General features: G+C 38.6%; 2 protein-coding genes across 2 annotated transcripts in view; one reads left to right on the forward strand and one right to left on the reverse strand.

Moving 5' to 3' along the window:
• Positions 1-6,781: 6,781 nt before the first annotated feature.
• pex11a (peroxisomal biogenesis factor 11 alpha) lies at positions 6,782-10,182 on the forward strand (the record flags this gene model as incomplete). The annotated part of the gene is made up of 3 exons (XM_083916165.1): positions 6,782-6,958; positions 7,114-7,229; positions 9,614-10,182. The coding sequence occupies exons 1-3, from the start codon at positions 6,903-6,905 to the stop codon at positions 10,180-10,182; spliced, it is 741 nt and encodes a 246-aa protein (XP_083772291.1). The 5' UTR covers positions 6,782-6,902.
• A 1,329-nt stretch (positions 10,183-11,511) lies between these two features.
• The window catches only part of LOC310949793 (RNA polymerase II elongation factor ELL), a gene marked incomplete at its 5' end in the record, with an annotated part of 28,306 nt that continues 21,958 nt past the window's right edge, over positions 11,512-17,859 (reverse strand). Inside the window, 5 exon segments of the mRNA XM_083917343.1 lie at positions 11,512-15,305; positions 15,919-15,963; positions 16,048-16,219; positions 16,692-16,755; positions 17,229-17,685. Of these exon segments, the coding sequence (XP_083773469.1) occupies positions 15,195-15,305; positions 15,919-15,963; positions 16,048-16,219; positions 16,692-16,755; positions 17,229-17,685 (849 nt within the window). The 3' untranslated portion in view covers positions 11,512-15,194.

A 17,859-nucleotide genomic window follows, 5' to 3' on the forward strand; every position in this document is an offset into this window, starting at 1 on the left:
TTCTCAATAAGCAATGCCTGATCAAAAAACAACAAAAGAGCTCTCAAAAGACCTAAGATTAAGAACTGTTGATTTGCATGAAGCTAGAAAGGGTTAAAAAAGTATCTCTAAAAGGCTTGATGTCCATCTGTCCACGGTTAGACAAATTGTCTATAAAAAGAAATTTCAGCAATGCTAGGCAACGGCCGTCCTCCAAAAAATGACTGCAAGAGTACAGCACAGAATGCTCAGTGAGGTTCAGAAGAATCCTTGAGTGCAGACACGTCGCTAGCTGGTGAAAATATCCGGGGCTGTAGCCCAGATGTTAGTCATTTTCAGATGGGGTTTGGGTAGTTTCCTCCCCCAAGAAATTTTTTAATTTGGGCTGATCAACATACAATTGTGACATAGTTTGAGAAGAAAAGGAAAGACCAATGTTCATGTGTGACTCCCATCGGGGCAGGCATACTGAGTAGGTTAATGTTTATGTTAAGGATAGGAAAGGTCACAACAGACACCAGAAGCCATAATGAGACATTGGAACAGCCTTTAGCCTCATAAAAACGGTTATGCACCAACCCGATGTCAAGTGGATTGGGTTGAATTCACTGCAGGTCTCCTAAAACTGCGCAGACTATAAGACATCACTGCTCTGACAGATGATTTCTCTCCCGACTGGTGTTTGGATTTAACGAGTGAACCGGTGCACCACCAGCCACGTTCCTGTCCCCCTGATGTAGTAAAACATATATCAGAGTATCTCCTTATTATACAGTTTACGAGTATCTCTCTTAGAAAAACATAATCCAGCTTTCATCATCTGCAGTCATTACGGCGACTGCAGAGGCAGCTGAAAGTCGCCAGTTAACATTGTCACTCGTTACACCGAAACACTGGCAAGTCAATCTGCTTTATGTTTGATTTTGAAGACACTTGTCAGGGTGAACCATAGACTGTATAAAGGTGTTATAGCTCCGAATGACCAGGTCTAACGACACGCCTGCTAGAGTGTCAGCTAAAGACTTACATACGTTTCTCTGGAACATGCTAACACCTCTGTGGACGACTCTACGATATGTTAAACAAGAATGGAATCAATGGGAGGACACCACAGGGGAAGCCACTGCTGTACGAAAAAACATTGCTGCATGTCTGAAGTTTGCTAAACTGGATGGTCCAGCACTACTGGCAACATATTCTGTAGACAGATGAAACCAAAGTTGAGTTGTTTGTAAGGAACACAAAACACTGTGTGAGGAGAATAAAATGCACAGCGCAACAACATCAAAACTTCATCCCAACTGTGAAGTATGGTGGAGTGGGCTTCATGGTTTGAGGCTGCTTTGCTGCCTCAGGGCCTAGACAGGTTGCTATCATCGACAGAAAAATGAATTCCAATTGAAGCTCAACAGAAGATGGGTGATGCAACAGGACAACGACTCAAAGCACAGAAGTAAATCAACAACAGAGTGGCTTCCACAGAAGAAAATAAGCCTTCAGGAGTGACCCAGTCAGAGCCCTGACCTCAAGCCGATTGAGATGCTGTGGCATGACCTCAAGAGAGTGATTCACAACAGACATTGTAAGAATACTGCTCAATTGAAACAGTTTTGTATAGAAGAATTGCTCCTAACAAGCAGGTCTGATCTCCAACTACAGAAAACGTCTGGTTAAGGCAATTGCTGTCAAAGGTCAGCCAGTTATTACATACAAGTGTTCACATTGTTGGTATTGTGATAATGGTAAATTAACTTGGATAGGGCCTTTCTTGTCTTATTACTACTCAAGGTGCTTTTACACTACACTACACTACACTACCCACTATACCTCTCAGCCACAGCCACAAGCGAGGTGGTCGTCATCACAGCTGTAAATGATGGACATCATTAACCCCACATATGGTCTCACAGTGCTTCCATATTATGAGTTACAATTAACCTCTTTGACATTAATGCCATGTTTCATTCTGTCGTTATCTGTAACTCTGGCTGATTGGAAGAAAATAATGCCTTTGAAATTAGTTTTCACAATCATGTCTTTGTATCACTTGCATACAAAGGAAATGCATGACAACAGAGCTTGTACAAACATAGCATCAGCAAAGCGGAAGAACTGGAGCCACTGATGAATGTCTCTGACTTAGAAATTCAAAAGCTAAAATTTTGCAAAAACATGGGCTATAGAGGCTGTTGGACTACAGAGCATCAGCACAGGTTGCCTTTGCCTTCATGAATTATTTGCTTGGTATTGACTTTAAGTTTCTGTTGTTTGTGTTAAAGTGCTTAGACTGGGCCGTCTTCTTCCTACATTTCTGAACTCCTAAGCTCATACTCAACCCCAAGGCCCCTTGGGTCCTTCAAAGAGACCTCTTAGCTGTTCTACGGTAAAGGCAGAAGATTAAGGGAAATCAGATGTTTAAGGTCGTAGACCCCAGATTATGGAGCAGACTCCCACTGTATATCGATCTGCTTCCATCACTGACAAAATGTTCCAACACTTTCCCTTTTGGCCAAGATATGTCTGTGTGACATGCCTGCACAGTAAATACATTGAGGTGTATGTGTTATATATGTCTACATCTATTCTTTATTTTGCTTTTGCACATAAATCAACTTCTAGTGTTGAAGAAATGTGAGCACACATCAACATATCCTAACAATATGTATTGTCAGGATATACTGTAGCTATGAGTCAGTGTCCATGTAACATGCCAGCTGTTATAGTTACTCTCGAAACAAGACCTAAAGAAAGTGTACATTATAATCATGATATATTGAACTAAAATGGTGAATTATGTCATACCCTATAGCAAACACCATTAAATGGTGCCACAGCAAGACTCTCACAAACTGAACTTCATAATGCCCTTAACCCAAAAAACATACTGCATGATTAACTAAGAAGTATGATAACTTTTGTAATTGATTTTCCCCTGTTCTTTCATGACCTCATTTTGGGCTTCCTAAAGTAAGTCATTTTACTTTCACTCACAACTTACTTTTGATGACAAACTCAACTGATTTGGGAAAGATAGGAATAAGAGATTAGTTATGGTTTTAAGGCCCAATCAGGAGGAAATTATAAACATATGAAGGTAAGGTCCTCGTTGGAGATGACTGAATTGAATAGGGATTATTTTTAGGTTGTATTTAAAAGATAGTTAGGCTATAGAGGTCAAGCGAGAGTGCTCGGCTATGACACTGTGGTTCTCGAGCTCTTGTATGTACTGTCCAAATAAATACAAAAGTAGGAACTCAAGGCAGCGCTGATGCATGTTGTTTTTACAAAAAGTATACAACACACACACAAAACATTGTGATTAAAATGCATTGAGTTTTGTGTAGTGATAACTGAATCAACAGACAATAAGAATGAATTAGCAGGGACAGGGTTTGAGGGAGTTAACACCAGTAGTCTGGCCAACTTTTGATTTCTCTTTTCAAAGTTAGTTGCTGCTTATGTTTCTTAGCACCTGCTGGTTAACAGTAAGGTTGTGTAAAGCATTTTGTGTGCAAAATGATTGCAATCCAATTAATGCAATTCCAATCACTTGATCGGTCCAATTACAATGTGCACTTTCAGCCACTGATTGGTATGCTATATTCAGTTCAATAATAATGAGACTTTTCATGTTTTTGAACGATTAATGTTAACCATCAAACTCTCAATTAACCTGATTTTTTCCATAAGGGCCTGCTCAATGAATGTCTGCAGTCTACGTCATATATTAATTAATTATATGCTGTTTGTACCACAGAAAACACAACAGCTTTTGATTTCTTTTGTTTTCTTCCTAACAAAAACTGATTATACAGATGACCCATTTTAATAAATGCTGTTTGATTTCATATTGCTGTGAGATTAAATATTTCATGTCTGATTTCCTTTTTCACCAACACTGTAAATCCAAGAAAAGACTTTTTTAGGACTGACATGTTTTTTTTATTTTTTATGAGAGCACACTGTTTTTTAAAGCTCTTTTGCTCTTGTTTTTCCATGTCTCTATTTTTTTAAATCTGCAAAGTGTCTTGAGAAGCTGTTGCAAAATTAACTTTCCACTTCAGTGGAAATACTGGGAGCTCATAAAAGGACTCTGAAAGTCATCTCATCTTTCAGCAACTAAAATATTGCACACATTGCTGTATGTAAATGTACCAGTGAGCTGCCCACTCCATCTGGTATTCAGCCACTTTGATTGTGGAAACTGTAGGGGAATTTATTGATTGACAGGCATGTCATTCAAATCCATACTCTGAAGTTTAATTCAAATGAATTATACATTTGTCAGTAAAAATTCAAATTATAATGTAAAGTATACTGTATATATGAAAAGATGCTAGGCATTAGACATTATTTCAAGGTCACGAGCCCTCGCCCAAACCACTGCTGCAAATGCATCACTTTTATGGAAATGAGTTCAGCGGATATTACAATACTGAATGACCTTATCTACAAAGAACACCCTGGGAATTGGAAACATTGGACTTCTGAACACATTCATAAGGGGGGGGGGGGGGGGGGTAAACTGGAGACACTGGAGACCATTTACTAGCCGACGGTCAACAATATTACTATCTGTTCCAGTACTATCTGTTCCAAATGCACAGTCTTAACATGCAAAGAAGTAGAGTAAAAAGTAAATTATTCTCTGAATTTCAGCGCGTAGAGGCAGAGTCTGACTATACTATTTATTAGTAAATGTTACCTTTTAGATACTGGTAAACAATTTGGGAGGAAGACAACATTAATGCAGCTACAATCAAAATATTAATAATAATGTATTAAATGACAAAGTGAAAACAATGTGTCAATTGAAAAGGTGTCTCTGCTGATGAACCTACAGAAAATAAACAGCTGTTTTCCCCAAGTGGCCAAAATTTAATGATATGATAATGATATTAATGATAATATCGTATGTTTAAAGCTTTGTTACGTTGTGATGAACAAACTACCAGTTTAGTGCCATATCTCCATCAACATTATTTATTGATGTAGCCTATCATTATTGTTATTGTTGTGACACAAGTCCTGAACTTACAGACAAGCGTATTACCAGACACTAGACCTACTTGACATTTGTTATAGTCATGTAGGTTAAAATGTTAATTTACATTTATTCATTTTAAAGAGACAGCTTTTGGCCATAACTGTAGAGAGTTCTATAATTGCACATGTTACTCATTGTTTTAATGTGTTGAAATCAAAAGAAAACAGTTACATTTACAAATTTTTGAATTTAAATATATGAACTAACTATTCAATTACTGTGAAATTTTTACAATGTTGCATGAATTAATGAATAAGCATTGCAGGTTTTCAGTTACTTATGTGTAGGTATTTTGCAAGATATGCATAAAAGACAAAAAAACTAAAATCACGCCCTTTAAATGCACCAGATACAAATATAATCATGGGCAAACACACAAAAAGATCACACGATTCCATATAGCTGATCAGCACTGCTCCTATACTTCACAACAATAGGGATGTTATTTTCTTCAGCTTGTGTGTATCAGGGTCTCCTCTGTGGATAGTTTAATGCATTTTGATCATTTTATTTCATCTAACCCAAATAATGCTGTCTCTAGTGGGTCATAAACCAGCCTATTGGGTGATGTGCCAAGCCAAGGTGCATCCAAGCCAGATGCCCAGAAAATGACAAAATGCTGGTGAATCAATTAATCCCCAGCTGCATAGTCCTTTAATGCAGCTGTCTTCATGAGGGCTTTTTGATGTGTCCTTCAGATTATCCTCATGAGGGTTTCTGCTACAATGGGTTTCCTCACCCTGCTATGAATATATTAATTGTAGACGCTTTAATGTTGACTTTCCTAAAGTCACAGGCTTTGAAGTTCATTCATCTGCTAGAATTCAAGACGGACAAATATTGTGAAAGCAAGAAGAAATAACTTGTGTCCTTCTCAGATGGAAAAGGGGGTTTTAACCTAAGAGGAACATGTCATTTTGTACCACCCTGAAGAGTAGGTGAATTTTAGTTTGTGCTTTTCTTGCTGATTCATTGTTTTGTTTTCTTGCGTGTTACATGTTCAACATTTCTATCTATCTATCAACTAGGCTAACTGTTTTTTAACTTTCAATAAGTCAACCTTCAATCCCTTATTTTCGATGTGTCAGCCTGTTAGGCATATTAGGTCTAGTGTGTTTATTTATTACTGTAAAAGCAAGTGACAAATGTGGCAGTTTAACTTTGTTTATTTCATCTGGCCAACTGTCCAACTGTCAAGCGACACATTGCCCCCTGTCGTTTAAAACGTGTACGTACATATCAGAGTTTTTCAATACATTTAACACTTACCGGTAATTCCTCTTCAAGTAATACGGGACTCAGTTACAGTAACGTCAAATGCTTGTGGAAGCCAGCGACCCTCCACACATAGTAGCCATAGCAACATTGTTTTGCCTATTTTCATCGTGATATATTTAAAAAGTGATATTTATTCAATGTATTTATCCAAATAATTACATTTGTCTTACTTCAACGTGTTTGTGAACATTTTGTTTTCTGAAGTGAACGCTAACTTGATAGTAAAAAGGTCAATCACCATAGTAACCAATGGTTTTTACGCTGGTCCGTCAACAAAACCCGTCCGGCTTTTTGGTCCGTTTTGCAAAACTGTCCGTGGTGAAACAAGTACGTTTGGCTAAATTGTCATGTATCAACCGACCCGGTAAAACTAGATTTGCGTGAACGTGGACGAAGTTTTAAAAAAAAAAATCAGACTACCTGCTTTGAGTTTTGTTCGGGAACGGTAGCTGAATCACCGTTAGTAAAGTTGTTTGACCTGACAACAAGTAACCGACATTCTGCCAACATATTATCGAGAATCTCCGGGTGTGTTTTTGACCCAGGGTACAACTCTACCACTGCAAACTAGAACACGCTGTTCTTGTTCGACATAAACATGGACGCGGTTGTCAAATTCACCAGCCAAAGTCAAGGAAGGGACCGAATATTCAGGTGAGTCGGCTGGAGAGGTTTGTGAACTGGTCGTAAACTGCCCACGTTGTATTTTGTTGATGGAAAAGAGACAAAAACAAAGCTTTTAACTGAACGCCAACTTCCAACTTTCTCTGCCTTCTTTCTTTCTTTCTTTCTTTCTTTCTTCCTTTCAGGGCAACCCAATATTCATGTGCATTGTCGATATATTTACTTCGAAACAACTCAGAAAGAAAGGACCTCGTGGCGAAACTTAAAAGTCTGGAAACCAACATGAGCGCTGGACGGAAACGTGAGTATACTGCCGTTGTAGGTGTGGGAGTGGTCCCCCATTGGCCGACGTTGCAGTAGCTTTAGGCCTCATATATATATATATATATATATAATTTTCTTAAAGTGTATTTAATAAGGTTAAGTCCCACTTTTCTTTCTAGGGAGCCCTGGCCAAGATAGGCAGGTGCAACAGTTGAAACTTCCAGTCATCACAGACAGAAATAATCAAATACATTACAGCAACCAAAACAAACGCAAACAAAATACACTGACCGGCCACTTTATTTAGGTGCACCTGGTGCTTAATAAAGTGTCAGTGTGGTCGCCTGCTGCTGTTACCCATCTACTAGAAAGTAGGTGGTGGTGTGTGTTCACAGATGCTCTCCTGCATTCCTCGGTTGTAACCAGTGGTTATTTGAGTTACTGTTGCTTTTCATTCAGCTCCAACCAGTCTGGCCATTCTCCTCTGGGCATCAACAAGGCATTTGCACCCACAGAACTGCCGCTCACTGGATATTTTCTCTTTTTTTGGACCATTCTCTGTAAACCCTAGAGGTGGTTGCGCGTAGAAATCCCAGTAGATCAGCAGTTTCTGAAATACTCAGACCAGCCCGTCAGGCACCAACAACCATGGCACGTTCAAAGTCACTTAAATCTTTTTTCTTCCCCAATCTGATGCTCGGTTTGAACTGCAGCAGATCGTCTTGACCATGTCTAGATGCCTAAATGTATGTGGTTGCTGCCATGTGGCTGATTGGAAATTTGCGTTAACGAGCAGTTGGACAGGTGCACCTGATAAAGTGGCCGGTGAGTGTTTATAGTCTGAATGAAGTCATAAATCAGATAATGACTCAGGGAAGTGAAGTTTAGTTATTGGTCTGCATATTCACCATCAATTTTATAGACTTGCGTGTGCAAGTGCAGACAAATAAGACATTTTTATCAATTATTCCCTTGATCCGTCAATGAACATCTATTAGCACTGTGGTCTGCTGCATAATTATCCCAAATCTAAAGTTCTTTTCACTTTATTTTCTCCCTTTTTCTTTGTCCTCAAAACACTTGTCTGATTTCCACTATAATGATATTTCAACAGCAAGGTGAGAATGAGCTGTTGGCTGCCCTCAAGACAGGAGCAGAGTCACAGAAAATAACAGCTGAAATTGTTTTCCTTTCTGCAGCTTCCGTCAAGCCCAGTCTCTTGTCAATAATTCAATAATCTAATCTGTATTACAAAAACCTTTGGAATCGCCACCTTTGTTCTATGAATATAAAATGGTAGAATTAAATAGAGCTTGTTCCAGACAGTTGTCCCCAAGTGCCATTGAACATTTAATAATTAAATACAGAAACCTTTTTCTGCTATTTAAAAAAAAAATGTATTTCAATCACACTGGGTTTCCCATGGTCATGGAAATGATGATGAATGATTGTGTGTCCAGGCAAATTTCTTTTGAAGATTGTATAATATCATAAGAAGTTAGCACATTAGGCACTTTCAAGTATTTATTTGGCAATTTTGCATTTTTCTTTACCTACTGTATATGCCCCGAGCCCACAGGCTTAGACCAGGCGAATAATGGTTTGTGGCTGTGTTGAAGTCTGTAGCATTTTCTCCCTGTGAGCCGAGTTAGACATTATGTGGGTGACTGCACTGAGTGCTGACACATGGTCCTGCACCATCCGTGGCTGTAACACTGATGACCTAGCCTTGACAGCTCATAGATAGCTTTACTTCACAACCCAGACTGAAACTTTCTGAACTTACCTGTGGAAGATATCTGTGGTTTAATTGGGATGCTTTTCATTTACAGAGGTTCTAGTCGTCTAGTCGAAAGACAACTTTTTCCATAAATCATATAGCTCTTCGACAATACGCTTTCGTTTTAAAAATAAATCAAAACCTTTTAGAGACTGACTTGATATGAGCGCCGCATGAAAATGAAGGATAGATAGGGCAATGCCTTAGAGCAGGGTCAGTAAAGAGCTTGCACCATCGCCTCTCAGGGCCAAAGAAAACCAGGCCAGTCTCTGTTAGTGCAACACTTCATTATCCCCTCTGTGCATCAGAGCTGCAGCCACAGGGCTCTCCTGCCTCTGCGCCTTGTCTGTCTGGATTCAGTGTGTGAAGGGGAAATGCAGGAGGTGTGATCATTTAATAACAAGAGTTTGTGATAGTGGCTTGTGATTGCTGCCAATCCCATGTTTTCTGAAGGGCTCAGAGCAAGAAATGCAAGAAAGAGCCTGAGCTACAATAGGTACCCACACATTTATCATCACAGCATTTAAATGTAGCTTAACTAAGCTCTTAATAGCGGATTGCTACTATGAAATGTTGACCTGACGTTTCATATGAAATTGCTTGCTGCTCTAATATCCTTTTTTTCCCTCTTCCTTTGTCAGTGTTCAGGCTGGGAAACACAATAAATTCCATTGAGGCTGCTAAGCGAACCATGCAACTTTCTGACCGAGTGCTGTGCCTGTGCCTTACTGCGGCCAACGTCAACCGCGCCCTCTACTTTATCTGTGACAATGTACTTTGGGCCAGAAGTGTCGGTCTTATCCGCAATATTGACAAGGAACGCTGGAGCCTAAATTCCTCTCGCTGCTACTTTCTTTCACTAGTTATGAGTCTGACCAGAGATGTTTATGTAGTCCTCCAGTTAATGTCACAGCGAGCCAGAGATAAACACTTTAGACAGAAAATGGAGCTGCATCTCAATGAGAGTCCTGAAGTAGCTGAAGCTGTCATTCCTCAGCTGGATGCATTTCTCTTTCTGCTTCTGGAGAGCCTAAAATCACATCCTGCCGTTGCCTTGGACATGCTGAAAAATGTATGTGATGTCTTCATTCCCTTAGACAGGTTGGGTATATACCAGTCAAATGCAGGAGTGGTGGGATTTTGTGGTTTGATCTCCTCTGTGATTGGGATTGTAACCCTTGTACAGCCCAAGTTAAAACTCAAACCATGAGGGTGGAGTTAACCCTTACTGACTAACTGCAGATAAAAGGGTTTATCATGGAAATGATTTAGTGTCATCTACCTGGAGTTGTAATAGTGAACCACGGTCAACCTGGTACGCAGTGAAATTGGGTAACAAGTCAAAGGCACATTTGGTAAGATTTACGTTAGAATAGTAGTTATGTTTTGCACCAAACTCAGGCCAGCAATAAGTGAAGGGATTAAAACTTAACTTAACTTTAACTTTAACTAATTTTTACTAATTTATTTGATAATTATTGAATTGATCTATTAGATCATATTTTTGAGACAGAAAATAAACAATTAACATTGAATGGGGACCAGTCAAATCTCAAAACCCTGACTTTAAAGAGAGAAAATCAAGTTTACATGGTAGCCTTGTTTATTTTTCATAATTTAAAAGCTAATCCTGTGTGCATTCCTGTCTTCTCCGACGCACATATAACACCAGCAGTTTTGTAACTACTATACCTAACAATAAGCGCTCTTTAATTGCATTTGCACAAGCTTTTGCACATATTTCTTTTAATCTGAGTGGTGTTGCCACTCTTAAGTTCACTGTCTTTCTCTGATCTCTGTTTTGGGATAAAATGCTGCTAAACACTTTACCTCTATGATTCAAGTGATGAATAAGCTGCTTCTCAGACACAAAAGTGCTGTCAGAGAGAAAAATAGCTGGCATTTTTCAGGGGATAGGCCCTCTCTTCTATTTAAGTGTCACAGTGAGTGTGACAGCGAGCCAGCATGCATGAGAACATAGTTAAATGGAATTCAGCCATCATTTATTTCATTATTTACAAATGTGCTTTTCCTAAATTGTTTGTTTATTTTTCAGTCTACCATTCAAGGCATGGCCAGGACATTGTCTCAGCAGATTATATTGTATGTGCATTTAAAGAAAGTGTTAAAAAAACAACAACTATGCATTTGGGGTCTCTATTTTAATGAGCAAACTTCGATACGGTTATAATAATTAAATTCTTAATATATTGTTTGGCAACTGTGTGCTTGTGTATGTATGTTTATTTGTGATCGACAAAACAAGTGTGCGAGGATCAATTAGAAATGTTGAACTTCTTTAAGATAATAAATGGTGTATGGGACATTTACTGTCATTTAGTTCACATGATTTAATGTGTTCACTGTCACAGTTGATTGAATTAGACACTATAAAATAAATAGAACACATGTTTCAAGTTGTGCTTTTTAAAAAAAATACATGTTCATAATCATTAACCTGGTGGTGGTCAATGGAAAACAGTTATGGTACAGTTTAGAAGTAGAGTAACACTGCCCTCTTGAGGAACGTTGGTGAATTCAAAAGAGCTTTATTTTTCATTTATACTGAGACAACAATACACTTTTTTTCTGAAAGCTTTTCTCAAGAGGATGACATGGTGATAAATCATCCACCATCAAAAAAATGCAAAAATATATTCCATTTCCCTTTCACCATACTTTGAGTTTTGCTGTGAAAAGAATGAACAAACTACGCAAAGATGAATTCCATGAAAGGACAGACAGACAAAGCAATAAATAAAGACATTTGTTCTCCTAGGTAGATCAATTGCAGTGATTCATAATAGGCAACCTGTTTAATTTCACATTTCCATTGACACATTGTTTTTCCAGGAACAACAAACCAATTAAACGCACCAGTATTACATTTGTGGAAATAGTTTGCTGGGCTAGAACAAGAAACAAAAAACTAAATCCAGGCCATTCTTTCAAATATATATGTTTGCAGATAGCTAACATTAGCTGCAGTTTAATTGGTGTCCTGGAAAACCTTTACAAGGCATCTGAGATCAACGTAATCTAAAAATGATGTACACAGCACTTTGTCAGTGGCAACAGTGTGAAACTACAGATGTGTAAAAACTGCTGGCCCAAGTTTTTTTTTTAATACCAATGATAGTTACATGCAGAGTGGCTCTGCTTTTTTAATGAAAAAGGCACCATCAGTAGTTAGCTCCTGCAACAGTTTAAAAAAAAAAACCCAACAGTTAGCACTTAAGAGGCCCCTTTCACCAAGGGTCTGGTTAACACAAATAGTACGGTTATTTTCTTCATACTGATTAGACCGATATTTTGCCCATGATGCAATTTGTTTGATGACATATGCATTGTACAATTCACCAGTACTACTTTAGTGGTAAATGGGAAGCCCTTAACTTGAATTACTCCTGTAAATTGTTATTGCTTTTAAGGTCTAATGATTTAAATGGGGTTATTTGGACGTTTTCATCCCGCCATCATTTAAACACTGTTTCAGTACCTTTTGGTTTTGAATGTGAAATTCTGTGAAACACAAATAAATTATTTTGTATATCTGAGCAGAAATTGCGCTCTTCTCTTTTAATACAATTGGACCATGCCCTATCGATTTCCAGATCCAGTACCAGAACAAAATACACAGATGTTTTCAGTCATTGTAACTGATCAGATATTTTCTCAAGTTGGCCAGAGCTTTGTGGCTCATCAAAATGCATATTGACAGCAGACTCAGAAAAGTGTCAGGTCTGGTCCTGAGAAGAGATCCAAACAGCCAGAATAAAGAAAACATTTCTGTAGGTGTACCAGAGCTTTAAGAATTAAAGCTTTTGTTTTTTTTAGCTTTGATGAAATAAATTGCTCAAAATCTGAGTTTACAATTCTCATTTTCCCAATAATCAGTGATCAGTAATAAATATTCCTTTATGTGCCAAGGCAGAGCAACTGTTGCTCATCTCAAATCCTTCAAACATACCTGAAATAAGCTACGAAATGTAAAAAAGAAAAAAGTCTGTGTAACTTACGCAAAAGAGCTGCTAAATATGTGACAATATGCCCACTGAGTATTTTCATCAAGGAATCAAGAGAAAATAAAGCACATTATTTTGTATAGATTTCTACAAAGATCTTTTTGATAGTGGTGCTTGATTGGATTGGACAGTGAGTTAAATTCCTTAATAGTTCATGATTATCTGACAGATTATGAGACAAAAATTTAAGCTAAAGCAGAAAATGATTAAGACATATATGAAAAAAAGAACAAGAACACAGGACAACAACTATCCAGTAACAACTAACCAGTAACTTAAGTTCCTTCAAACTGAAAGAAATGTACAGGAAGAAAAAGTAATGCTTTGAACTGTGCAGGTTAAACCCAGTACATTTCAGAACAGGGATGGTATAATCTTGGAAATGTCTGACATACATGTTAAGGCAAACATTAGTTTCATTCTCCCATTTTAAGCCATCATTAAGACAACTGTTGTGAATACAGCTACATTGATGCAAATGTCCAGAGAACGCTGATATCCGATTACTATTTCCTACTTCAGGCTATAGCTAATTATAAGGTGAAATAAAATTACAGTTTGTGGTTATTCAATGTACCTGCCTTGGGACCAATGATTCCAGAAAGTCTACAATAAATCTAAAAGTCCAGCTAGCAGCCTTCTAGAGGCCCGCATGCTCCTTAAACCCAACTGATTCAAAGTGGTATGAACTGAGTGACCGACCCTCAGGGTCATCCTTCACTCGTGGGAATAAAAATGACACGGTCCAATTTGTTAAAGGCATCTCTATCGCAATATCTATTTCAAGACTTCAACCAAAGCGAATCAATAGCAACTCAATAATGTGTGGCCAAGCTTGATCCCCAAGATAAAATACCCTGTAAGCTTTTACAACTGCATGTAGAGTGAACATTTATTTTATAGAGCTTATAGTCATCCATCCATCCATCCATCCCTCCCTCTATTATCTGAACAGGTCTGACAGACAACCACATAGCAACAGACAGCCCTTCACGCTCCCATTTACACCTACAGGCAATTTAGAGTAAACAATTAATAACCTGACACCTGCATGTCTTTGGAATGTGGGGGGAAGTTGGAGAACCTGGAGAAAACCCATACTAACATCTGGAGAACATGCAAACTCCAGAAGGGCCTAAGTTGGCCATTGGGTTCAACCTGGAACCCCCTTGCTGTGAGTTGACAGTGCCATAGTCGTTCATCTACAGCATAAATAAAGCATGATTACTGTGTGTACTGTAAACAAACCTGTAACCAAATGACTTGAAAGACTTGATGAAAAGGCAGATTGTGGAAGCCTACATGTGGATAAAGTTGACACCAAACTTGCACCAGCACTATCTTGAAACCAGCTTTCAGTTACTGGGTGGAGTGGTTTTATGGCATCACAACATTTCTTAGAAATGACAGGGGATGCTGGTGGTAAACTACATGGTACAATTCTTCAAAGCATTGCATATAATGCTTTAAAACTCCATTTTGTGATAAATGTTAGTGATACTTTGAGTTTCGCCTTTTGAAGGGTCCTAGCCCTGCAGAAATATAGGTCTTATAGATAAGTCGTATGGATGATAACTTCTTGTTTGCTTGTGTGGTCTGATGAGAGATACATTGTGAAATGAGTAACCTTATTATTTTCATTGTGATCTTAATACTTATGAATAACTGATGTGATTGAATGTGTGGACTTTCTATCAGCAAACCACACCAAAACAGATTCCTCTGTATGATAAATATAAAGACTTTAGTAATATGGTTTTCCCCTACGATTGATTGTACCATCAATTTAATACTTTCATTTTTATAAATCAACACTTTTTTTTTTTAGTTCTGACAAGAAAAAAGGATAGAATAAAAATGCTATAAAGCAGGACGGACCACATCTGCTTTGCATTTCCAGAATAATGGATTTGGCTTTCACTGCATCATTGGACCATTTTACAGCAGAACAGAATCCAGCTATTACAGCGATATTCATAGTTGAAAACCATAAGGTTAAAGGTAACATTTGATCACGAGTTGGTGGTCTCAGCCCACTTTTGAAAAAGGACCTTGCTTCCCGATTCCATTAACACTCGGGGGGGAGTAAAGTGAATAGTGTCTCAGTGACTCCAGGACCCAGCTGGGCAGTCTTTGGGTCTGTTAGGAGTCTTTTGGTCCAGTCATATCACACCCTGCAGAGGGTAGAAGCCGGTTACTAGGAGAGTCCCTGTGCTCGGTCATAATCTGTGATCAGGCCTTTGATATGCGACAGTTTTTGATGGAGATACTCGCATCGCTTCTTCTCTTCCCGATACCCAGGAAACTTCTGAAAAGAAAAAAGTGAGCCTTCAGTAATGCATATTAAACATGCAACATGATGGGTTTCATGCAAGAACATCTTTGGATTTTTATCATAAACCTCTCTAAGGAGATTTGAGGAGCTTGAGTGTTTGAATACTATAATTGAAGCCCCCACGTTGCTATATAAGGCACATTTCTGATTAATCTGTGAGCAGATTTTACTCACAAAAATGTGACAAAAACATAACAAATGTAGCTGTGTCAGTAAGCTAGTTGTTTAAGATTATACAATATTACTACGGCTTTAAAAGCCATTAAACACTGACTGAGGCAGAATTTTTCAAGTAACTGCTGAACTGTATAAATTGTTCTACAATACTCATGCCAGTAAAATATTAAAAAAAGGTTATCTAACTTCTATGTGAAGTGATAATCCATGATGCACATCACACTGAGGTGAACAGAATATTGATATGACATAACGTTTTTGTTTTTTTATTGGTATATGTGACAAATTCTCTTAAATGCCCCTTCAGAGTGAATGTGTTCATACATGTATGAGTGGTTCATGCATGAAGCCTAGTGTATAGTGCTGCAAGTGTCGCATAAAATTAAATCAAAATGTAAACGGTTCTTACTTTCTTATACTTTCGGTACTTTTGTAGTATTTGGTCCTCCATAAGCTGAAAAGATTTCCAAAGAAAAAAGGTGTTAGTGAGTCTTGGACCTGATTAGTTCTTTGTCTGGTGTCAGAGCAGTTAAAGTACCTTGTATTCTTGTGTTCCCGGGGAGAGAGTGTTGATCTTTGAGCCCAACTGAACAAACATCTCTGTAATAGCCCCAATCCGGTCATGAAGAGCTCTGTATTCATCATACTCGGCACAGAAGTCGTCCTTATACTCTTGGCGCTGCTCCAGTGCTGTTATGGTGCTGTATTTTCTGAAAATAATTAACATAAACAACATGTTACTTTTAAGCCGAAAAGATCTTTTAAAACCAAGTTGTTCCAATTCCTCTCAATAGATGGCACTGCAGAACAGTAGAGTGAGAGGCCTGACACGTCACTGACTTTACAGCATGATGCATTGACCAGATGTATAAATGTAAGACATAAGATCATGTGTTTTCTTCAGTGAAGCTTTGTGACAACTTGTTCAGACATGAGTTTCAATTCGCTCTATTTATGTGAATGCTTTCAAGCTAATCCTATCCCTTTAAGTTGTTTTCTAGATTCTCAACAATAACAGTGAGTGAGAGGCCTAAACCTCTCAGTGACAGATGATATCCATGACGAGGACCCATGGATGTTGAGACAATTATTTGGATTTTATTTTTAAATTATAAATCCATTCTGAATCTGGGTTTATAACATATAGCACAGCTGGGGGCAGAGAGTGTGTTTGTAGCTTACATTAAATAGTCAGGCAGTTCCTCTGCTGAGGTTCGATTGACAGCTGTTTTCTCTCCCTCGTGGTCTGTAGATAGGAAAAACACACACACACGTTGTAAAAAAGGTTAAAGCAATCTGCCAATGCAAATGTGATAATGTGCCCAACATATCAAGGCTGATGGAATAATTTATCATTCTCTCCGATAACAGATCTGATCCAAGGCAAGCAGTGACGTCTGCAGCTCCAGAGTAGGAGGCAATGCTGCCTGCTGACTCGCTCGACCGTAGGTCACCCAGCTGTTTCACAGTCAATCATCAACAGACTAAAACGGGGAGTGAGGACTGCAGGGCGGACAAAGTGCTAGAGTCCTTACACCACTCACTGCTCTTTCAAATGAAAATTTGTGAATTGCTCCTTGTGTGCCCCCCCCCCCTTTAGCTAAATAAAATAATAATGTCATGGACCAAACAAATAATATAAAACAGACAGTATAGGATGCATGAAGTGTGACAAAACCTGATGGACAAGACATTTTATGTATTTTTATGGCCATTTACCTTTGAGATTTTCTCGGTTCTGCTTCAGGTCGGGACTCGTCTCAATCCAGTCTGGTTTTAAGCGCTCTCGTTCTTTGTCTTTGTGCTTTTTGGACTTCTTCTTTTTATGTTGGCCACTGGTGAACGGTTGGTCAGTGCAAATGGATGTGTCAGTGTGTGGGGCCTTAGGGCTGGGTGCAGTAGGAGCTGGCGCTGTCCTCTCCAGTTTGGGAACAGTAGATGACCCGCTTAGTTTGTGTGGCGAGTACAGACCATTTGGACTCCCCTGGAGATGATTGTTGGTTTTGTCAAACTCCAGTTTGATCTGTACTCTAGAGTTCCCCTGATTAGAGGAGCTACGAGCACCATTGGTACCGTAGTCTCCATGAGATGGCGACTGCAGAGGCAAACACTGGTCTAATAGTCTTTGTTTTTTGGGGGTCTGACAGTTGGATGGATCCGATGGCAATGGGCGTTTCTAGAGGAGAAAAAAGAGATCATAATGACTGATTCACGTTAACTTTTGGATATTAGAGCAAAGATTCTCTATACTAAAGATTTCAAGTGTAATGGAAGCTGCGCCAATGGAATCAACTGATATACACTTTAGGTCTTCTAAGTGGGCACGGCCTTGTTTGAAAGTATAGTGAAC

The sequence above is a fragment of the Echiichthys vipera genome (assembly GCF_963691815.1).
Source record: "Echiichthys vipera genome assembly, chromosome: 7".
Taxonomy (NCBI): domain Eukaryota; kingdom Metazoa; phylum Chordata; class Actinopteri; order Perciformes; family Trachinidae; genus Echiichthys; species Echiichthys vipera.